General features: G+C 41.0%; 2 protein-coding genes across 2 annotated transcripts in view; one reads left to right on the forward strand and one right to left on the reverse strand.

Moving 5' to 3' along the window:
* Window positions 1-24,920, forward strand: part of LOC139478130 (protein unc-93 homolog A-like) — a 126,480-nt gene that overhangs the window by 49,859 nt on the left and 51,701 nt on the right. The window lies entirely within an intron of this gene.
* On the reverse strand, window positions 2,868-23,759 carry LOC139478134 (phytanoyl-CoA dioxygenase, peroxisomal-like). Its single transcript, XM_071260465.1, has 10 exons — window positions 23,717-23,759; window positions 22,146-22,249; window positions 18,438-18,483; window positions 16,073-16,141; window positions 10,161-10,237; window positions 9,162-9,248; window positions 7,007-7,093; window positions 6,008-6,136; window positions 4,262-4,441; window positions 2,868-3,044 (listed from the first exon to the last, which is right to left on the reverse strand). The coding sequence occupies exons 1-10, from the start codon at window positions 23,730-23,732 to the stop codon at window positions 2,988-2,990; spliced, it is 852 nt and encodes a 283-aa protein (XP_071116566.1). The 5' UTR covers window positions 23,733-23,759; the 3' UTR covers window positions 2,868-2,987.

Here is a 24,920-nt window from a genome sequence, read left to right on the forward strand (position 1 = left end):
CGAGTAGCATACTTTAAAAGCTGTATATCGATGTTGCAAATTGGCCATTTTTTAAACCACCGTGTGCAGATACCAATATAACCCACTCCTTGTTCTGGTAATAACCAGGCTGTATGTAGTATATTGGAGTTGCCAGTTACCTAAAGTTAAGACATCAGCTAAGACAAGTCACCGGGGGCGTTGCATAAGCGAAAAGTTTCATTACCTATGTCAATCTGTAGATGTTGGGCGAGACCCTCCGGTCAGTAAATTAGCTGCAGAAAACCATAGTTTATTTCTTTCTTTTTCAGCCTCTGGGTGACGTCTAAAGATATAGTGCCAACGTTCCATCCCCATATAACCTTTTCAGGCATTACTTTGTCGCGAAGAAACATGTTTTACGGATAAAATACAGAGTCCAAAGTATCTAATAAAACCGGCCCGGAGTCTATCCATTAAATGCAGTAATGTTTCCTTGTTAGGAAGGCTAATTGAAGTTGTTGCATGAAATAGCCAAAGGGACCGTGGAGCACCTCGTTTTTAGATCTTTATTTCAAAGAAGGAACCGTAAATCTAACTGAATGTCAAGATCTGGCTTAGCTTATTCACGAAGACATCGGTGGTTGTCGATAAGACTAAGGATGATGGAAACTTAAGAGGAAGGTACCAAACTTGGCTATTTTGTTGAGAAAGGTATTCACTTAATACCACTATAAGGAGATTGTGTTATATTCCAGAGGCCAGAATTTGGATTTTGGTATATGCCACGGGGCAATTGTGAGACGAAAAGCCAATTCTAATTTGCTCCTTATATGACAGATGATATGCAATATCACCTTGCTGTGTAAGAGCATGTCTGAGTAATGTTGAGTCACATCAGCCGTCGTGGCTCACACAGAGCTTGTTATGACGTCGACTCCTACAACTAGGTCCTTGACCAAAATATATTTAAAATGTTATGAGCTCAAAATTACATATTGTCGCATGGCAAAAATAACTTGCACATGCTAACATTGCTTGCAAATTTTTGTGTAGGTGTAAAGGAACATTATATTATGTTCAATACTGTCTGCTAAGATTAGTTGAAGCTCAGAGTTCACGCTTATTACGTAAGCAATCTATATATAAATCAACATCCATCGACCTTCCCCCGACCTTCATCTACAATGGAAATGTTTATGTTGGTATCGATGTACCATTAGCAATTATCAATTACCATTACGCTGAGTTGTGGCACGTGGTCCTGTGCACAGCGCACAGATTAGAAATCAGGTGAAGTAAAGCAACGTCGGTCTCGGAGAGTACTTGGATGGGTGACCACGTTAAGCTCGACTCCTGAGAGTTTCTAGGGCTTAGGCCCTGCCCCACACTGAAGCACATTGTACCACATGTGGTGTCTCCGTAGGCAAGTGACTTCGTTCGAAATGTGCCTCTGTGCCTCACCCAGCAGTGAGTGGGTACCCGGTAGGATGAGATGGTAATGTGGTTGTAAACCTTCAAGCGCCTCACAGGCAGCTTGGGTTGTATACTCCCCCGGGAGATGAGAAAATCGAGTGCTCACTGATCCATTGACCGGGGTAATAATAGTGCGGCGCTATGAGCATCCACTTGGTAAATGGAATCTGGCGCAATATAAATGCACTTATTAGTAGTAGTAGTAGTACGTGTGGTGTCTCCTTAGACAGGTGACTGTTCGAAATATGCCTCTGTTCACCCAGCAGAAAATGGGTACCCGATAGTGTGCGACTGTTAACCTTCTAGTGTCTAACAGGCAGCTTGTGTTGTGTAGTCCCCAGAAATAATTTACCGGGGTAACATCATGTAGCGCTGCCGAGCAAGTATCCACGTTGGAATGATGGCGATTATAATTGCATTATATTATACATGTTGAAATATAATTCAACTTAAATTAAATTAACAACTGCTCATATGCGCCCAGACCATGATTGATCAAGTCAAAGGCTTTCTTGAAGAGACAGGTTTTGAGTGTCTATTTCAAGTTTGTCAACTTTTCTGTTTCTAGGATTTCTTGTGGCAGATTGTTCCATAGCAGTGGGTCAACATGTTGAAATGACCTATCACCATATGCTAATTTTGGCACCATTAGCAGATGTTTAGCTTTTGGTCACCTGCCATAAGACGAGGAATCAACAGTACATGTGCACTATAATAACTGAGCTAGCTGAGTGTGCCACACATACCACAGGCCTGGCTGTGATCTTCTTTGACAAAATCCTCAAATCCAGGATGTCAACATTTAAGAAACGTGTTCGTTGCACGTCAGTTCACATTTATACCTGTCAAGTTAAGTGTATAAGCTTATTATAATTGACACTGTCCGCATCTCCGTTTTCAATGTTATCTAGTAAGAGGGCAGAAGAAAATTATATTTTTCAAATATCAGAATTGTCAAGAACCCATGTAATGACTGGAACGTATGACAACTTGCTGGCAAAGGATTTCCTGTATGATTGCCACCGACGAAAACAGGTTTTATACATAAAGTTCATACCTAATAACTGCACAAAACACTTGGCTATGTTTGGATGCTTCAAAAGACATGGGTTTTCCTATAGAGAAATATGATTAGGTTTCTGGGAGTTGAGTGATCGCGAGGGTTCCTGTAACAATCCAGGAGATTAGAGGGCCGGTCGGATTCGCTCGGTAACAAGATGTTTGTTAGGCTAGAAACTGAACAGAAGCCTAACCTAGTTGTATTTACACGCGTGATGACGGAGACTTACGCTCAGACAAGCTCTGAATCTATGCTTTGACAAGGGATTGGCGTTCGTGTCCTTGACGTTGCGTTTGACATTTTAACGTTTTTAGTCTTTGTCAGTTGCTTGATTAAAAAAAATAACAATTCTGATTTCAGTTTTTATTTTGAAAATGTGATAAAAACATGTCTTTTTCGAATAATTGGAATTTGCATTTAGTGCCACGAAGTATACACGACTATGTAAATTAGCACGTATCAATCATGTCAACTAACGGTGAAGAATGATGTCTTAGAATTTATCCTGCCATCCATGTGTCTGGCCAGTCAGCAATACACTCTTCAGACCCTGAAAGTAATGACTTATTCGATGTGCCGGGATGGGATGTGAGGTGAAATGGGGTTCAAGGTCGCCGTCAGAATTATTGAACTTGAACAGGGACATGCATGCACGTGTGTTTGTAGCTGCTTGTACTAGTCCGGAATAACGCCGGTCTCATATTGCTCACTGAGCGATTGAGTGAGTATTGTTTTGCGATGTTTGTAGCAATATTCCAGCAATATCCAGCAATATTCACAGAAATGGGCGCCACACCGTGAAAACGTGTGGGGAATCAACATTCGGCATGGCGAGCGAAAGCTTTAACCACGAGTCTACCCCACCGCCCCGCTAGCCCACTGAAATACCATGCCGCTGTTTAACATGGATACCCTACTCAGACACAGTATACTGAGCCGACCAGTCTTTTTATCCCCTTAATGCAGAACGCAAGGCAGGGTAACAACAAGTACCCTCATTTAACATCTTTTGGTATGATCGAACCACCGTATTCCCGCCTTATGCAATGGTAGCGGAAATATCGTCATATTTCATATGTCATATTTTGATATGTGTCTAAAAATACCCGCGGAAACGTTAGCACGAGCAAAGTGAATATTTCAACAATGCAAAAAGTGAGTGAGTTGGGTTTAACCGCTTTATTCCAGTAATATGCCGGCGTTTCAGCTTCATGTCTGAGGAAAGCTGTTTACTACTTTGGTGAAACCAACGAGTACGAGTATGGTGCTGACAAACCAAAACAAAAAAGGGGCGAACGTGGATTCGAACCCACAATCATAGGTTTCTGTCATACCTAAGGGACGCAACTCTTCACAGCGGATTGCGGCGCCTTGGGCGACTGGGTCACCAGTGCCCCCATAATGCAAAGAAGCAGAGGGGTTGAATAAAAAGGTGGCCAAATAACAACTAGAACGGTTATATAAATAATAGCGAAAACAAAACTATTTCATAATCATAAGACGCTAAAACGTAATCTCTGCTTTAAAAAATGTCATTAGATAATAGATATCGATTCAACAGGAGTATGTCACTCTGTAAACCAAAACAAATGTATCTAGTAACATATTGGTGCCGGTCATTATTTTTAAAAATGGCTATTTTAATTGAAGCTGTGGATGTTGCTTAATTCCTTTTAAGGAGTGTTCTTAACTCAAACATGAACCATACCAAAATCGCGAATCCTTTTTATTGCAATTTTATATGTGTCCTAAAATTGAAATACAAACCCTTTTTCCATGGTCGTGACCTGCATGTTCAAACTCCTCCAACATGGCGGCTGGTCTGTATGACGTCACAATAGCTCGTCTCATTTGATTGGTGGTATTTCCGCGTGTATAGTGTAACGTGCGAGCATGATGAAATGTACATGACCCAGCCAGAATTTCCACGCATACCATTTCGTCATTCTAGGAGGAGATTAGTAAGAGTATAGAATACTTTAACTACTGAACTAACTTGTCGGATTAACGAGCGTCGGATTAACGAGACTTGACTGTATACTCTGAATCAGGCGTACATGTCCTTCATGTATCTCAGACAAAAAGTCCCATAAACCTGAAACGTTTTAGCCTGGTGATTTAATTGAGTTCAACGCCGATTTAAACAGTATTTCAGTTACGTCAGTGCGTGTCAGTTTATCGTAGATGGAAAGCCAAACCTGATCCAGTGTCTGCCACTTTGGTGAAACCCGCAAACCAAAGACCATTATAAGGTCAAATTAGAGATGCGAAACCACGATAATAGGATCCTTGTACGCCAAAGGGAGGTAACTCCGCACAGCAAATTATTAAGGCGCCCTAGATGACTGGGTCACTGCGACCTGACCCGGTTATGCCCCTTTGTATAGTTTTGTTCTTAAGCAACGTGCGAATGAGTGGGTTTCATGCCTGAGGGGTTTACAGCATTTAGTAATCCACTGACATTTTTTAATAAGCACAGGTTGATAATATGGGGTAAACTGAAGGACGAGGTAGGAAAGGTCCTTTTTGGTCGACATGAAATACCACATTCTAACGTTACGGACATCTTTGTAATAATGGTAGGAAAAGTATCAGACATGGTATCAAATGGATGCCATTCTTCCTTTCTGATATTTGCAAGTTTTTAACTTTTGGTATGTTCAAGCTCACAATAATGACTAAACAGAGTGCAGAAAACCGATTTGTCCGTCTTTAAAGAAATCTAACAACGAGCAAGTCTGTACAGATTAGATTTTTACCATGTCTTGAGTTTGTGTGTGTAGGGGCGGGATGAGGCGTGTGTGTGTGTGTGTGTGTGTGTGTGTGTGTGTGTGTGTGTGTGTGTGTGTGTGTGTGTGTGTGTGTGTGTGTGTGTGTGTGTGTGTGTGTGTAATATATTCCTTTTGTCAAAAGTCAATATAACAAATCAAGGTATAATTTCATATGTAACTTGGGAGTCGAATGTGTTTTCTGATGCCTTTTTATATTTTTATTTAACAGGTTTCAACTGAACGGTATTATATCTATACCATCTCCTGCATTTTTAAAGGGGTAGTAGCTCGGACTTTGGGGTCAGTTTAAATGGCGGGGCATAGTAATAATATGTACAGTCAGCCAGAATCAGTATGTTCATTTATAGCATGGACTAACATTGTGGGAGGCTTCTACTCTGGTAGGCGTAAGTTTTTACATTTATTTGTTTCATGTAGAATTGTATTTTAGAGGATAGAATTTTGTGTTATGCATTGTTTTCAAATGTAATTATATCACATATTGATTGTAATAACGTAAAGCCACTAGGAATTGTGATGTTTTAAACATATTCATTGTCCAAAAAGACAAAGGGATTGGGCACAAGTGCTCTACTTATTGTCGCTAGGGACGTATACATGAGCTTATTTTCTCAACCATGTCAAAATACATTCAATACTCCATCCAATAAAGTACGTATTTACACTTAAAAGTGTGAAACTCCATGATATAAAATACATGCGCTGATGCAGAATTTAATACCTCCTGTGTTTCGCAAGTAAGAACATGGCAGCCTTCTTTGACAGGCGTGTGTGCACGCAATATCCCCCTGTGAGATCCTTTCGCAAACCACATGCATCCGTTGTCTTTCACGGCATTGTCCAAAGCTGTCTGTCAAAGAAACAAAACCTCGATGAAGTCTTAAGATGACATCCCTTTTGGGACGTGATAGAGTGACGGCTGCATCAAGGGTCTGTGATTTTTTTATTAAGTCTGACAGAACAATTTTCCTTCCGTGCACTTACATGAGAAGGTTTAGTTCAAGTTGGAAATATAAATTGGATATGTCATACCCATTTTGTTCAGGAAGGCCGGTTCTGGTTTTTGCATTGCAAAGATCGTATTTCGTTTTCAAGCCCAACGAGACCCGTTTTTATTGTTTCAACTTTTGCCAGCATGTTGCATGACGTGACTGATTGGATAGTTCATCTTTTTTCACAACGCTGTCCGAGATGAGGTAATGGAATTCACGACAATCCCCGAAACATTTACATACTTTCTATTGATCAAAAGGAGCATGCTTTACACCTGAGTGCGTATTGCTTTTATGCGTAATAGTTTTTATAGGTCTTCCTCTGACAACCCAGTATGTTGCATACCAAAATGTTGTCTGACACGACACATGAAGAATTACAGTAAACCGTCGTTTGTGTCCCTTCCAGTACTTGAGACGATGGGTTTGCGAACAAAGAGTAAGGTAAATCAATAAATTTGGAAATGTGAACGAAGGGCTTGCGCGAGACCAGTACATATTAATCAGTTCATCTACCTAAATGACAATAGCTTTACGTGGAAGGGATTCATGGCGACGCACTATTCAACGATTCTTACAACTTCATATCAGATAACAATTTCAAATATAGTCATTTTGTCCAACAGGCATCGATTGATAGTGAAGATGTGAAATATAAATGTTATCGATCAGAGTATTACATGTTGTCAATTACGTCAAGTAACGTAATTAGCACTACGTTCTACTACCCAACACATAAGGGCTCTTTTGTCCGGTACAATAGGCCAATAGGATTCATCTTGGTGCCAAGGGGTCGTCGTGTCGGTGAAAGGCGCCTACAGCAGGAAAACACATGCATTATTCTAAATATTGAATTATGAACAATCCCCTTGGGTAATGCAGGTTAATTAGGACCTCTCGTCAGCACTGAAGTGTTTGAACGGATGCGGAAAAGTGGGTGCAGCACATAACAAGATGTGTGTGAAGTAGGTCAGGCTTTATGCCACCGCAGCCTGTCTATTTACCGAAGTCGCATAAGGGTTTATTGAAACTTTATAATTGAACTTTACTGCAAATTATATCACTGTCGTGGCGTTTCTTGCGAGCTCAGTCGAGACAAGCCGGGAAGAGATTTGTGTCAAGTATTTTCCATGTTCATTGTAAAATGCCGGGCAAAAGAATGTATACACTTGAAAATTGGATTTGATAAAACAAATTACATACTTTATCAAAACGTTATTTGGCTGAAAACAGTCGCCGAAACACAGCTGAACACCATTTTTCGGTCCTCCAAAACGAACGTGCAGAAGAGGTATAAAAGAGATAGATCAGTCTTGACGATGCCACAGTGTGGCCCGTTCTGTATTGCGTTTGTGCAAGCAACACGTTCGTCACAGTGACGGAAACGGCAGCAAAGGACGCCGTATTAGTCCACGCACTGTGCTCTGACGTCTCTGTGTCGCAGGTATTCGAGTCTAACGCCCCAGCGTGGAATGGCCTTTGCCCGGGAACATTAACGTCAAAGATGGCACTGGGCAAGGACAGAACAACGCTGGCAGATTCGTGACTAACAGAGAGTGTTTTTACGGGGGGGACCTGTGCTTCGTGGCAACCACAACCACCAGTTCCACAGGGATGACGATGGTGTCTTTCTTTCGCGAACAACAGAGAACACTCTTACAGCACAAAAACGCTAGGCGCTCACTACAAAGGTCGTTCAGGACTTCTTGGCTGTGCACAACGTTGCCGCTCTTCCATGCCCAGCCGCCCCTTAGACTTAACCCCATCTTAAAACGTGTGGGATCATCTAGATCGGCATATCAGAAGGCGGGAGCAACTTTAGAACACAGTACCACAACTTCTCGTGAGGACGATCTCTGCCGTAGGTCACATGTCTCAAAGACAAACAACTAGTTTTTGTGAGAATCCTCTCAACACCGCTGGGCATATTCAAAGACATTGCGTGTAGAGATGATAGATCACTGGGAGGAGCTTATGCACACTCGATGACCCCTGACGCCACAGGGCATTGTTTCGCCGGTGTGACTTGCAACAAAATACTACAAATTATATCTTAGGGTATTGTCACGTGTTTGAAAAGTTTGTGGTGCTGTATTCTTAAGGTAGGCCCAGAAGGCGTCCACCACAGAACCTTCAACAGCTGGAAGCCGCACTGAGGGACAAGTGACAACGGATTCCCAATGCGGTTCTCAGGCGGCTGATGACATCGAGGAGACGGCGAGTCTAGGCGTGCACTGGTGCTCGTCATATTCGCGACAAAATGCATGGCACCTGCTTCATTCTGCTCATTCATACGAACTGTGAAACTGAGATCCTGTATTCCTTTCGACCTCCTGTGCACCTCGCCTTTTGAGAGATACTTATATGATGCATCTAACATCGCAGCATCAATCAAATTTTGTTCGTTTTACTTTAGCCACAATCTAACAGGGGTGTATACTTTTTTCCCGATAGTTTATATGAATCGCCATGTTGTTGTCATCCTTGTCACATTATTCGAGGCAGGTGTTCTTTTTACGAAGGATTCTATATTGAATTGAGTGGCAATGCAACATGATACTTATGGTGTTTACGAACCAATTATAATAGGTCTCGAATCCTTTGATGTATCACCATCGTGGTTTTTCTCTATGTGCTAGTGTTTCAGTTTAATTCTACCGTTTCAAAATATAATTTGTCCTCATGTTTTAGAAACAGAAATCGCCCACTGGATATGCTAGATTTTCTGAAATATAATATGTATTGGGTCTAAGAAAATTGCTTAGCAAACAACAACCTTTCAGAGAAGAAATGGTATGGTGATTTTTTACGTTTACAAATGTCAGCCCATCGCAGCACTACACTACCCAAACTTCCCGAATTATGAAATGGTCAGTACGCTACCTTCACTAGAATCATGACGTGGTCGAACAGAATATCGTCACCAAGTAGGCACTGGGCGATAGCCTCTACTCGTCTGTGTACTGGTCCCTGAAACAAATGTCCTTAGTCCGGACGAAGCCACGACCGGTGTATTCGTCCACATTACCATGACAGTTTTAGATTAACGAATCACTGGTACAGTGAGTGATGTCCATATGCGGTTGCAGTGGAATAGACGTTGCTGACATTAATTGTTCAGATGTGTCACAGAGGGTTTCCTCCCTTGAAGATCCGGGTTAGATCAGTTCTTCAGCTATCCATGCTTGTCGTAAGAGGCAACTAACGGGATCGGGTGGGCAGGCTCGCTGATTTGGTTGATGTATGTCATTGTATTCCATTTGCGTAGATCAATGCTCGTGAGGTCAATCACTGGATTGTCTGGTCAAGACTCGATTATTTATGGGCCGCCTTCATATAGCTAGAATACTGCTGAGTGCGGCGTTAAACAACAAAAACAAAAACAAAACAAAACCCCAGAGGAGTCAGAAATAACGAGATAGCGCTGATGTCTTTTTGGTAAAACGCCGCTTTGAAGAGTATTGCAGCAATATAACGGCAAGTCAGCTTGTTATGGAGGGAGGGCTCGAAGTTATGCATGTCTGAAATGTTTACCACTGTGAAACCACAAGCACAATTAAGTTACCTCTTACGACAAGCATAGTCGCCTTTTACAGCAAGCATGGGTTACTGAAGACCTATTCACATAAGGTACAGAGACATAATCAGGGCGAATCAGGACGCGAACCCACGGTCGTAGGTTTCTGGCACGTTGAAGGGACGCAACTCTGGATTGCAATAATGTTTGTAGCTGTTTAACAGCCGATTTCGAGACATGTATTACGTTAATTCAATGAATTCGAAACAAGCGGAGTCTCGATGATAGAATTCTACTCTACTTGATCAGATCGTCTTAAGTGATATTGAGTTAACGAGGTTATGTGCACAATCACCTGTACTCACCTCATCTAAGTGCCTGACATACAGGCTTGGCCAAAGTATCTGACAAATGTTCTCTATATGTTGTTGCTTTTGTTCTTCTGTAAGAAATAAAAAGACAGTGATCGATGGTTGCGGGGTGCACGGTTTTCTTTGTACAAACAAATTACACGAGGACGATGCAAAGGAATTTCGAAAGAAGAGGAAGGAAGTAGAATATAAACTTTTGTAATTGTTTTCTCTGCGACAAACAACAGATCCAAATAAGGTTTGTTTGTGTGTTTGTTGTTTAAGGCCGCACTCACCAATATCCCAGCTATATCACAGCGGTCTGTAAATAATCGAGTCTGGACCAGACAATCCAGTGAATGACATCATGAGCATCGATAATTGGGATATGATGACATGCATCAACCACGTCTGCAAGCCTGACAAACCGATCCCGTTAGTCGCCTCTTACGACAAGCATAGTCGCCTTTTACAGCAAGCATGGGTTACTGAAGACCTATTCACATAAGATACAGAGTGCCAGGCATGTTTAATATGAACAATCTGACGCACCCGTTGAAATCTGGCAGACATTTCAAAAGGTCAGTGTAAAAGGAATTTCCTCTTAAGTTCTTCATCTAAAAGTACAGAAACATTTGAGCGAAACTGGATATGTCAGTTACACTGGAGCTGTGTTGGTGAGGTGAGATGACATGAGGTATCGTTCAAGATAATTGCATTTATAGCGACGTACATGCTTGTTTGTGTTGCTCCTTTGACCAGTCCGGTCTAATGGTGGTTTTACAGTGTTAACTCTCGGAGATATCATGCTGCACGTTAACATGGATACCGCACTGAGACACATTATACTCACTCAGAGCCGATTGTCAGTTCTGATTGACAAACTCCTTTGTATTCTGTTCATTTGAACAAAAAGAAAGTGCTCAGATACTTCCTTGTAGAACTCACCGCGTGTACTGAATGGGATATTATAATATGATCCCTTCTCTAATGCTGCCATTAAAGTGCTGTTTTTACAACTGTGAGTGCATGATTAAGTCATTATGCCCTTACTGTATTTCATTTATATCACGGCATGTCAGCGTTTAGAATGTTTAACACTTGGTAAAACCCATAAGCAGATGCACGCTCAAAAGGTTCATAATCAGGGCGAATCTAATTGGCCAATCCGCTATCAGCAGATCCTGTCACGACAAAGGGACACTACACGTGTAAAACTACCAGACTACCGACCCCAAATGTGTATCACTATCAGTATCTATTACCCCGAGTGATCACACGATAATATGGCATATCTATCACAACTATATTCAACATATGTATGTCTTTCATACGCCAATATGAGTGCGCGATAAATCGCAAAGAACACTGAAGAACGAAGTGTTGTTTATCTCACGATAAAGCATTGTTCTATCATGACGTCATTTCTGGAGATTCGAACATGCGCTCGCAACCTGATGAAATCGTATGTTGAACAACGTTAAATTTGAGAGGAGAGTGTCTAGTGAGTTGTTCTCCATAGATGTAGCTGGGCAACGCAGATTAACGCGATGGCCGAACGATCGCATCCAAAAGTGGGAGAGGTATGACAATCGGCTTTGGAAGAAACGGTACAGGTAATCGACGTTAGGACTGTGAGAATATGCGGAAATTAACCACCTGTGCATACAATGGACTTGTCCGACAATGCCAAGGTCGAATTCTATTGAGGGAGTCATCATTATTAAAATACGGGTAAATATGTTTAAAGCTTGTACATTTCATTCTGACCCTCAAAGATGTTGTGCATAATATTGATATTTCATATAAGAACTAAACAACTCGTGGTCGTTGTTTATCGTACAATAAAACACTGCAGGAAGAATATATTACTCGGGGCTACGCCCCTTTATTTGTCCTGCAGTGTGTTTTTAAGTACGATAAACAACTCCCACTCTTCGTTTAGTTCTTAAATACACCAACGAAATAAGACATACTAGGAGTAAACACTATAACCTTGTATCTCGGGGACACGGGTGGCCCAGTCGTCTAGGCACCTCAATTCGCGGTGTTGAGTTGCGTCCCTTGGGCACGCCAGAAACCTTAGATTGAGGGTTCGAATCCCGGCTCGACCCGATCATGTTTCTAGATCTGACAGCACCAGTGGTTTCATGGGTTTCACCAAAGTGGTAAACGTCTGAGACCTGCATCGCTTCGGCCTTCCCATACACATTAAGCTGACAGCCGTGATATATAAGTGGAATACTGTTCAAAGCCGTACTCAACCCAACTCACTGACTCACCCACATACAAATTTATTCTCACCATGGCGGTCACTGCCTGTGATAGATTATGACCTTGCAACACCAAAAGACACCAGTGACCGTTCTAAGTAGTGACCCCGGCCGCGTCATACCAAAAGACGTTAAAAGATGGCACTTGTTGTTACCCTGTCTTGCGCTCGGCATTAAGGGGCTAATACAAGGACTGGTCGGCTCGGAGTCAGTATACTGTGTCTGAGTGGGGTATTCATGTGAAACTGCGGCATGGTATCTCAGTGAGCTAGCACTATACATCGGCATCAGTCCGAACTAGTACAAGCAGCCACACAGACACACACATACACAGAAACACACACACACACACACACACACACAGACACAGACACACACACACACACACACACACACACGTGCATGCACGTCGCTATATAAGTGCAATAATCTTGGACGCGACGTTAAATCCAATTTCACCTCACCTCACCTCTAAGTAGTGACCTATCCGGTCAGTGCTACACACTATGTAATTCCATGCACTTAAAGGATACGTTCAAGCCCATGAATACAGCCTGTTTGTGATGTTTGTCGACGGACATGTTTAAGCGTCCTTGGGTCCACCGATTCGTCGGAAAGTGATTGTACCGCTTGAGGGAATGCGCGCAGAATATTTCCAGTTGGCCTTGGTCAGTCCGCTGTGTCAAGGAACAAAGCTTAAGTGGCTCTGTTGTATTCAATGTGTCTGAGCTAAGTGATTACCACTTGAAATGAACCCCCTGGAGATTTAGGTTTTCCATCTCAGGAACCCCATGCTAGTCGTAAGAAATTACGGAAACGATCGGTTGATGTAAATTGTAGGATCTGGTGTTTTGTAATTGTACAGAGCCGATGTGAATAGCTCAGGCTATGGAGTACTGGTAGCAAGCCCCAAAGTAAACAGTTGGGTAAAAAAAAAGAGCATACCCGAAAATTTAATTTAAACAAAACGTGACGTTATACAAACAGTACTGGGCTGAAAACATTCGCCGAAACACTGCAACATTAAGGTCCCAAACACCGCCATGATACCCGTATGAAACGCATCACCATCGAGCAAACATTTCTTGTTTGTTTCATTTTTAGCCACCATCAGACATGGGGGTACAGTAAACTACAGATATAACGAACTCAAAGGGACCACTAATTTTAGTTCGTTACGTAAGTTCGTTAACGCAGTTCGTTATAAGCATATATACTACAAACTACAGCAAATAGTCGGGACAAGAACTAAGTTCGCTATATCCGTCAGTTCGTTATAACCGTGTTCGTAATAAACGTAGTTTACTGTATAATCTTTTTTGGACGGCAGTTTACATGCATGTTAATGCCTGTGTATTAAAGGAGTGACATTGTTTAATACTGCAGGAAATAACGTTCACGCTGGGACTTTTAATGAAGCGTCAGAAAGAAAATAATTTGTCCTGAAGTTTACCAAACACAATTTATTGTTCGGTCGACGTGCTGGATGTGATGACAAAAATGCGTTGTGAAAAAAATTCAATTGTTTGGTTCCTTCATCCCCCAGTTTCCTATTGGAGAGTATTAACAGGTCAGACACAATAGTCATGTACATGTAGTTACGAACTCGTTGATGTATTTCGATAAGGATTCTACGTGGGAATAGAGTAATAATTATTATAATATGACTAAGAATGAGGTGTACAAGTTGCTCTTGGAATATGTTGCCTCTTATACCCAGTTGTAATCTGACATCAAGCATGGTATACTGTGGTTAACACGCGAGAGTGTTTGGGGATGATTTATCTCCTCTGTTTGGAATAAATATTGTACTTAGCGAACCTTGCCGGGTATTTATTGTTAATACAGGATAATTACCATCGCAAATGACACAAGCGTTTAAATGCTATAGTTGAAAACTGTATTCTTATTTCTTACATAATTACGATACCTAAACATTGCAAGTTTGACTGGAATGTGCGTATAAATATATTACGTCACAAGGTCCGTGATTAGTCAGTTGGACAATTAGAACAGGCACTGTAGCTCTTACTGAAACTTTCAACAGTTGCGTAACTTCCATATAGACAAAAAGACAACATATTTTTTCAATGTTAGTGATCTTGTTGCGCGGCAATCCATCGGTTCGGCCCCGAGAGTAACTTCCATTTGACAAAAGGAGGCCACTCTAATCGATGTGCCGTCAAGTTTGTTTAGTCTACCTGGTCTGTCACAGCGTTGCAAAATGTAGTCAGTTGTGCCTAACAGCGGCAAAGCGAAACAAGGTGAAATATGGCGACCAATTCCAACTGTTTTTAATTCGGAAAAAGACCCAAAGTCTAAGAGGTCCACATTCTGCAAGCACAGATACGGAAACTGATCCCGCTGGCGTCCTCGCTTACATTGCTTCGCGTTTGTAAAAGGCCTCAGATACGCCCTTATTCAATATCCTAGGCTATTTTTTATTAACATGAAAACAGTTTTCCCAGGAAGTTGTCCAGAACCCTGAATGTCAATTTTACACGATCGGCGATAGACAAGGACGGCGCCATATTTGTTTGTAGACATTGAAAGTTGTCCTTACCTCCCCTTTCATTGTACCGTATTTATCCGTAAATGACCCACAGGATATCGATATTATCCGTTGCTACTGCCGAGAAACCCACCCATTTCATGATAATTCTGGATATGTGTTATGTTGATATATTCCAGCAATATCACGACGGGGGACACCAGAAATGGGCTTCACACATTGTACCCATGTCGGGAATCGAACCCGGGTCTTCGGCGTGACGAGCGAACGCTTTAACCACCAGGCAACCCGACCGCCCCTCTTTCATACAAGTGAAACGTACATAAACAGTTGACTTTATCATATGTTTGATTTTCAACACAAAGTATCTGAAGTTAGCGATTCTATATCGAATAAATGACCTGTAATGGCGCTTAGTCAGCACTCAAAGAATACTTTTACATGTTTTTATCTTTTTAAGTATAATTTGATTGAGAACTTTTAAAGTTTAAAACATCGCCTAATACACTGTTGATGGCATGCTTCTTAGACATTTTATCTTTGAAAATCAATAAATTTGCCTTTGTCGGCACAAATGTATAACATGAAAGGGGTTATGTGGTTGCAAATTCATTTCTTACGGCAGTCTTCATTGAGACAATTTAGTTTTACACACAGTGACCAAACCAACGAATACTTTTTTAAACTGTTGCGGGAATGAGTAATGAGATAATCAAACAAAACACACAGTTCAATGTTTAATTACATAAAAAAAAATACTTTCTTTTCCCCCTCATTTTATAACTGTAATATAACAAAAATAGTGTTCAAAGAGACTTTAAGACTATCTCAAACACATTCATCCGTATAGTTGTAAAACTTTCTATAACATTCATGTTCCTTATACATGTACAGTGAAACGCTTACCTGAATGTAAAGTGGCCAAATCTCGCGTTCTCGCATTCTCGCACTTTTGGTATATTTAAATTATTTCCGAAAGTCGAAAACGCGAGACTGTCCCTTTTTATTTTCCAAACTTTACTTTGTAACAATGAGACGGTAATCCGGAAATTTAATCATCCGATTTCAGAAGGAACACTGCCGTCTGGATTAACGGGGTTTCACTCTATGTGACATTCATTCTGTAGAGGAAAGTAACTTACCAACGTTTCCAAGATCATGTCTGTGATTAGTTGTGTCGATTTCACCTTCAAGCATCTTAGTGCAGATACCTTGACATAACAGAAATATATAGCCTTAAAGTTAATAACCAGAGAATAACCAGTCTCGATTATCCGCCAAAACAGATTCCATTGGGGGTAGAAGGCAAATATGTGGTGGCAATTATATGAATCGGTCACCGAAAAGCGTGTTCGCAAAAAGGTTAAGCATGGTCTGCTCTACCAATAGTACATGACACAATTTCATAAAAATGAAAGTGTTTGTTGCCAGGCGCCGCACAGCAGTACTTCTGTCGAGTACTCGAGTGTTTGCTAGACACTCCAGTGATATGATAGAGCGATTTGTTAAAATTAAAACAAAATGTAACTTTTGAATTACATCTGCTGCGTCAGTGCAGAGAGTCTGCTGCTTACAAGTAAAGAGAAACAATGAAAAAAACTCATTTTGCAACCCGTGGGATGATGTTCATTATATCAATCACTGTTTTTTTGTGGTCGGCATTCGATTATGTTCTGGCCGCGGAGATGTAGCTTTAAAATATTGCTGAATGTGGCGTTTAACTAAAAACAAGCAAACAAACAAACAAACTTTACCTGGTCCCCGGCCCGCAGAGCGTTTGTGTTAGAACTACGGATAACGTAAATATGACGTTAAAATATTTGACCTGGAACGTTCCCCTAAGCAAATGGAATATATTTTGACGTCACCCACTACAACATATGCCCTAGACAGTTTGCAGACAACGATCCACAAAATGTTAATATGGTTAACACGCCATGGTAATTGGTTTACATTGTAGCCATGTACATGAACAAACAGATGCTCAGATAACTGTTTGTGTTCAGCATAATATCAATACAGTCTCATGATATGTAAATTCGTAGACATACGTCTCATCACACAAACCCTCAATATGCAAAACGCCATACATACACATGTACCCATGATTCTGTCTTGTGACATTTTCAAGACAAGGATCATACGTGGTCTGTATATGTGAGACCTAATGTTTCATCTGTTGGTGTCACGTCTGAGACGTGGCGGACTACAAGTGTGTGATCAGCTGAGCCCAGAAAAATAACTTTCTTGATGGTTCATTAAAGTGTCTTTGAAGGACACTGCAGATTAGCGTCTGACAAAAATATTGCGGGTCTGGTTGTGTATAAAAGCAGTGAGGGTAATACCCTTGGTAAACTATCTGTAGAAACAGTTTGACTTCCAAACTGGCTCCATAAAGTACCATGAGTCGATGCGTGTGTTGAATCGATTATGTGCGGGTGAAGTCGTATCTTTGCGTATTGACCTGTCTTTTCAGTCTTTTACACCAGACCAATCAGTGTAAATGTCTACGATAGGTTCTCCCCAGAACAACAAAGACAGTGAATGAGTCCACTGAGAATGGTGCCAATATATCATATAACTACCTCATCGTTAATATTTAACACATGGAAATGGTTTTGATTTGATGTCCGGAACTTAATGAGTTGTTCTACGCAAACAGATTGCTGTATCTGAATCAGTGTCTATCAAACGGGTGTAGCTCGGGAATAAAGAGATAATGTCACATTAAGTCATAGTTTCAGTTGACTAGGCGCCTGTGTACTTAAACGAGTAGACAGACTTTGACCGATGTTTCGTAGGCTGCGATTGGATGACACTATACATAGCATTCATTGGTCCTAGATATCAAATGAAAACAAATAGCGAACCAAGTAATGGAGAAGTAAAATTTCTCTCGTCAAAATTGATACCAACAAAGCAGTTTGATTTTCCCTTAAACCAAACTTTCGAGATTTAAACACGTCTCCATGTTTATTAAGATTCATATTAACTACGCTCCGAGAGCACAGCAATATGTTAGGGTAATCTTTTTGGGTGCCGACTGTTGGCTAAAGGCGCTAAGTTTCCTGCGTGGACCAACAGTACAACCGGTTTAAGTTTTCAGTGAAATATCCAATGCAAGGCAAGTTAATGTTTGAAATGCAACAACACCTTTCTTACGTTTTGTATAAATGTAAGAGATACACATAAACTGCATGTGGATGATAGCGGACTATTTCCCACAATCTGATGTGTCGTGAAGTGGTCGCCTGTTTTCTGTTGCGTATGGATACATTTGTTTGGGGTTAAAGCCGTTTGAAATTTCGAAGGCGGTTAGGGATGAGATTTAGAGACGTTTGCAGTAAATTTGATTATGGGTAAGAAAGAGAATAAACAACTAGAATTTAACTCGGAGTTATCTTTCGTTTATCTTTCCCTTAGGAATTAATGTCATAGATCTAGGACAGTATTCCCTCGGGAAAGATAAAATGCGTTTTATCGCGTTTGTTATTCTCATAGTATTACCTTGATAAATCTCAAGCTCTTCCTTCGTCAACAGATCTTCCACAACCTGAAAGAAAAGTGAACGATCGAATTTCATATATGATTTATCAATTAAAAGAATATTATTTACCTTATACCCATTTTTCAAAATGTTATTTATTATTCAGAGAAATATTTTTGCAGTAATAAGTTATATGATAATAATAATAAATAATCAGTAAGCAATTTATGACAATTGAAAGTTTTTATTCAAGACATTTAAAACTCATATTGTCACTACGTCCTTAAAAACAGCAAGTCAGGATACCAAATACTGCAGACAATGTAATTCTACAATTTGCACACGTTTACTGCAATTGTATGTTTTCAAAAATGCAACAATAGCTCAAGTTCCCATAAATATGAAACATATCAATTGTTCTGTGAGAATTACTACATTTACCAATGACACTTCCCACTAAATTTATTCTTCAAGGCTCCTTTTATGCAGTCGTATTGTACATTATACTATACGTAAATCCTGTCCTCATGCGTGTGTATGAAGCTGCTGTCCTGTGCATTACACTGGAAGAAACGAGATTGTTTCCAAACTTGGAAACATCATGAAAGGAGCGCTCTCCTCGAATTTTCTATGCCCGCGAGTGCTAAGTAAACATTTTACTGACCGCCACTCGAATAATATTTTCCAAATGTGTGCAGATGTGGATAGTGTTTAAGAATATTGGACTAATTTAGACAGCGTCTTTTTAATTTACCATGTCTATATTTTTATAATGCCGAAACCCCAACATCCCCACCTCCACCCTCACCTCAACATCCCCACCTCCACCCTCACCTCAACATCCCCACCTCCACCCTCACCCCAACATCCCCACCTCCACCCTCACCCCACCCCCAACATCCCCACCTCCTCCCCAAACTCCCAACATCCCCACTCCACCCTCCACCCAACATCCCCACCTCCACCCTCACCCCAACATCCCCACCTCCACCCCAAACTCCCAACATCCCCACTCCACCCTCCACCCAACATCCCCACCTCCACCCTCCACCCAAACTCCCAACATCCCCACCTCCACCCTCCACCCTCCACCCAAACTCCCAACATCCCCATCTCCACACTCACCCCAACCATCAAATACCTTTACTAATAGTATGAACTCACACTACACTAAAAAATCAATGGCGGACATTCTTCGCATTTCCATCCTTTTATAAGCTTATTTCAAGGATCTACATCAACGGTATTGCACCAATCCATCAACACTGCCCCAAACTAAACCCACTGCACTGGCTTCACATCTAATCTAATGACATCCAGTAGATCTTATCAGCTTTCCCATCGTCAAACAGGCAAGGCTGTACTTGACGTGAATGGTTTCACTGTTTTCCATAGCACCATCACGAGAGATTGTTGTTGACCTTAAGCAAAAGTCAAAATTTGTGGTGGTTGAAAGAAGAAGACCTTTAGCTGACCTGCGCCTTAAGGAAAGAAGAGGGAGATGGAAACTCCGGCTTTGCAGTTTACAATGCTTGTCTTTACAAGCCCAAATTGGGGAATCCTGCTCGGGGATATATCGCTTGTCAAATGTCAGCAACGACTTCCACAGCTGTTGGAATCCCCAGCTACAAGCTTTTGGGATTTAACATCAACGGTCAAAGGAACATCATGGGGAAGCATCTTATACATTCATTTGAATATATAGAGAATCTCACCCGAGTGTCTTTTGATATTAAATATATCAACACAAGTTGGTAAAAGTGGAAAAATTCCGAGGCTTGCCGAGGATTTTTGCCACTTTTATCAACGAGTGTTGATATATTTGATATCAAAAGACACGAGGGTGAGATTTTATTTATCATCCAATATCATTATTCCTACTTTTTCAATTTGTAGACAGTAATAAGCAGTGTCTTAAGTGTAAAAGGTACTGCTAACAGCTTCGGTAACAGAGCCATTAGTGATGTCATTTGATTGTGACGTCATGGTAACCAGTGACGTCACAATGGTCTGCAAAGCATTGTGATGTAATTTCATTGCAGCGATATCTACAGTGTAGATATCGCTTGATCTCATCCAAGCGATATCTCCAGTGGGAGCCAATTTTGGATGATAAACGTAAATCTTTGTGCCCTGGTCCTCCTTCCGCAAAGACATTTTAGTGCTACGGTCCATATTTCAACATCGGCTTACGACAGTCGAAGTCATAACATCGCTAAGTGGCAAGGGGCCTTGGTTGGTTGCGAGTTTCATTGTACCCTGACTGCGTTAACTGCTTTAAAACAATGTCGTGAAGATCCTGGTTAGAATAGGTTTTCAGCAACCCATTCATGTCGTAAAAGGCGACTATGTTTGACGCAAGAGGCGACTAACGGGATCGGGTGGTCAGCCTCGCTGACTTGGTTGATATATTCATCGTATCCCAATTGCGTGGATCGATGCTCATGATGTCAATCACAGGTATGGTCCAGACTCGATTACTTACAGACCGCCGTCATACAGCTGGAATATTGGTGAGTGCGGCGTAAAACAAAAAAACAACAATGTATGGGTTTAATAAAAGTCGCTGACTGCGTCGTAACTTCGCTCTTCCACTAACATAAACTGCCATGCAGAGAAGCAAATACAAACACTTATTAAAACTTTATAAGGCTGAAAACAGTCCCTAAACACTTCAAATTTAATGCACAAAACACAACATTTTTTCTACATATATTTTGAGGCACAAATTCAATAGACCTATTTAACATACATGACATCATTGTATTCCTCTTAGAGTGCAGGCGGAATATTCCTAAGATTGGAATGGGCGTCGATATGCACGTCGTTGTTACTGCAGCTGACCTACCACGCGTTTATGAAAGGACCACGGTTTACCCAGTCGTATAAAGAGCCGCAATTTGCTGTGCAGAGTTACGTCCCTTAGACATACCAGGAAGCTATAATCGAGAATTCGAATCCCAGATTTCCCCTGATTATGTTTCCAGGGTAAAACCAATATCCCTTTTGGCTTTCCTACCACACCAAGCTGATGCGCCGTGATATAACTGAAATACTGTTCAGACCAACCTCTCTCAGTCACTCGTATCATTTCAGGCTGTTTAATTCAAAGCGGCGTCAAACAAAAACCAGTCGCTCACTCATTCGTGTATAATAATAATAATAATAATAATAATAATAATAATAATGATAATCATCAGGCTGTTTAATTCAAAGCGGCGACAAACAAAAACCAGTCACTCACTCATTTGTGTATAATAATAATAAAAAAAATTAAAATACATGGCGCTGTACTATAATCCATAAGCATACGCTAAGCGCTTAGACATTATCACCCCGGTCAATTGATTAATGTGTACTCAACAATCATTCTCAACTCCTGATCCGTGGGAAGTATACTACCCAAGCTGCCTGTTAGGCGTTAGAAGGTTAACAGCTACATTGCCATCTCATCCTACCGGGTACCCACTCACTGCGGAGTGAACAGAGGCACATTCAGAACAAAGTCACTTTCCCAAGGAGACTCGACATGTGTTACATGTGCTTCAGTGTGGGGCTGAACCGAAGCCCAAGAAACTCTCAGGAGCCAACTTGAAGCTGCCGAAACCCATCCAAAGACTCGAGCGAGCGACGTTGCTTTACTTCATCTGATTTGTGACCTGAGCGCACTGCATAGGGCCACGTGACATCACAAGATCAGAATGCTGTAAATGCTCTTCGACTCTTACCAGATATCTGTCTTTCCGGAAGGTCTCTCTCCACACAGCTGTGGGCTTTGTTTTGAGCCATTCCCTTGGTGAAGGTGCGCTCGGCCAGCTCACAGAATGTGGTTCTAGGCAGCGCAGAAAACGACATTAACTTCGTACACAATAAAAACTCGTTAATCCAGACAGTAATGGTGCAGCGAAATTTTCTGGGATGATATTTGTTCTGATTAAATAACCATTGATACGGAGTATTTTTAAAGTAGTATGATGACATCATGTTATTGTTATTGCTTCTGAACCAGGAATTCACTAGTCATTCTGAACCTGCATTGTAAACAAGTACAATTGACGCAACTACAGGTCATTGTGCACAATTGTAGAGAAATAATGTATTAACTAGAACATGGATTAAGTTACACAGATTATCAGGATTTCTCCAGAACGTATTCATATATGTGGTGCACAAAATCATCTTCGGCTGGGGTTTTGGATTAATATTTACGATGTTCCGCAATACTTCACTGAATATGTTTGTTTGTTTGTTGTGTGAAGCCTTACTCATCGGTATTTCAGCCATATGACGGCGGTCTGTAAATAATCGAGTCTGGACCAGACAATCTAGTGATTGACATCTTGAGCATTGATCCACGAAATTGGGATACGATGACATGCATCCCATGATAAACAAATCTTAACTTATGCACCGAAGAGGCCAGATGCCTGTAGTACATATGCATTTTTAGTTCAAATACATGGGATGTCATTTAAATGTGAATGGTCAAAGGTGTTGCTTTGGTGTACAACGATGCGCATGCATGATGTACATGTACATGTTCATGAGACCCGTGAAGACCCGGGGATAGAATAAGTCTTCAGTAACCCATGCTTGCCGTAAAAGGCGACTATGCTTGTCGTAAGAGGCGACCAACGGGACCGGGTGGTCAGGCTCGCTGACTTGGTTGATGCAGGTCATCGATCCCAATTCCGTGGATCGGTGCTCATGATGTCAGTCACAGGATTGTCTGGTCCAGACTCGATTATCTACAGACCACCGTCATATAGCTTGAATATTGCTGAGTGTGGCTCGGCTGGTAGGTTGGTTTGTTGTTTAACGCTGCCATCAGCAATATTCCGACCCCGTTAGTCGCCTCTTACGACAAGCATTGTCGCTTGTCACGGGTTGCTGAGTATGGCATTAAACAACAAACAAACAAACAAAACAGGTTCATGACATTGTCGGAATCGTACAATCGACTCTGCTTTTGCCGGAGAATTCTTTTGGGAACATAAGAAGGCTTTTGTCGCTTTATTTGAACGTTGGCTGACATTGCAGCATAGTCGAGTCTGTTCAATGCCAAGTGATGTTCCCCGCTCTTGTGACACATGTTTTGAATAGCTGTTTGAGAGATAGCATATGTCAGTGTACATGAACTGTTCAGCATGTTCTCAAATGTATTATTCATACACACTGACTTGTCTTTCAAGCTGTTGCAGTGAACTGGTATTTCGAGAACATTTTATTAACACGTGCGATGGCAATTCATGCACAATGCAACCCTTAAATATTACGAAAACATGCACTATGTACTTACCATTACGGTCAGCCATTGCAAGAGTGAACGTTGAGCAAGGGTTCTGTTACGTGTAATCAGGGGTTCTTATCGCGTCTTTTATTAGGATATCGGTCAGTCATGATAAAAGAGATTACAGCTATATTCAGTATTTGATGAGAAAATGCATACGTCCACGTTGCCTGTGGCAGACGCTGGTGTATCTGCTCAGGTCTCATCATGTTTGGCATACGACTCTAAATACAGCTGAATCAAAACTGTCAGACCTTGGAGTGGCTACATCAAAAGACGAGTAGTCGTCACAACATACCACGTCTTAAACCAAACCCGCTGCCATTCGGCAAGTTCACCAATCTCTGACATGACATTGTAGATATCGCAGCAATGAAATTGGTTTCCATGATGTCACAATCAAATGACTTCACTTATGGCTCTGCTACTTAAACTGTCAGCAGTACTTTTTACTCTGAAGACACTGCTTATTACTGTCTACACACTGCAAAAGTTGGAAGACTGGTGTTGGATGATAAATAAAATCTCACCCTGGTGTCTTTTGATATCAAATCTATCAACACTCGTTGATAAAAAAGGAAAAAAAACTTTTTTTCTACTTTATTCAAATCGTGTTGATATTTTTTATATCAAGAGACACGAGGATGAGATTCTCCATATTCAGTTAGGATGGATAATGTTATTTATTAAGTCGGATTTGTTAAATGTTTGTTTTGAATATGTTGTACAGAGCCTAAAGAATCTGAAATAATGAGAACTTTTTTTAAGTTTAAACTGTTGGTTGGTGGAGGACAGTAGATATAGGAAGTTCTGCTGTGTTAGTGTGATGATAGTATTTGTATTATAGAAATTAGTGGAAATTGAATTTGGTTGAGTGACCTGGATACCAGCCCTGTTGTTTTGTTGGTGTTTATAGATGCATCTGTGTATATGTAAGTATGGTTTGGCTAGTTATCTTGTACATGTATGTACTTCAGTGTGATTGTTGAGTTTTCAGTTGTGGTTAGTTTTGGTAGTGTTGGAAGGAGGTGTACAGGGTTGTGCCTGTTTCAGCTGCTGGTTTAGTTTGATGTATTTTTCTGGCAGTGGTGCTGGGTTCTGTTTTCTAATGTATTTTTGCGTACGAATTTAATGGGTTGGGTGAAGTATTGGGCTAGTGAAGGGTTATGGCTGAATTTTGTAATTGTAGATATATTTACGTTTTGATATTTTG

The sequence above is a fragment of the Haliotis cracherodii genome, unplaced genomic scaffold (assembly GCF_022045235.1).
Source record: "Haliotis cracherodii isolate W230 unplaced genomic scaffold, xgHalCrac1.p SCAF_39, whole genome shotgun sequence".
Classification (NCBI taxonomy): domain Eukaryota; kingdom Metazoa; phylum Mollusca; class Gastropoda; order Lepetellida; family Haliotidae; genus Haliotis; species Haliotis cracherodii.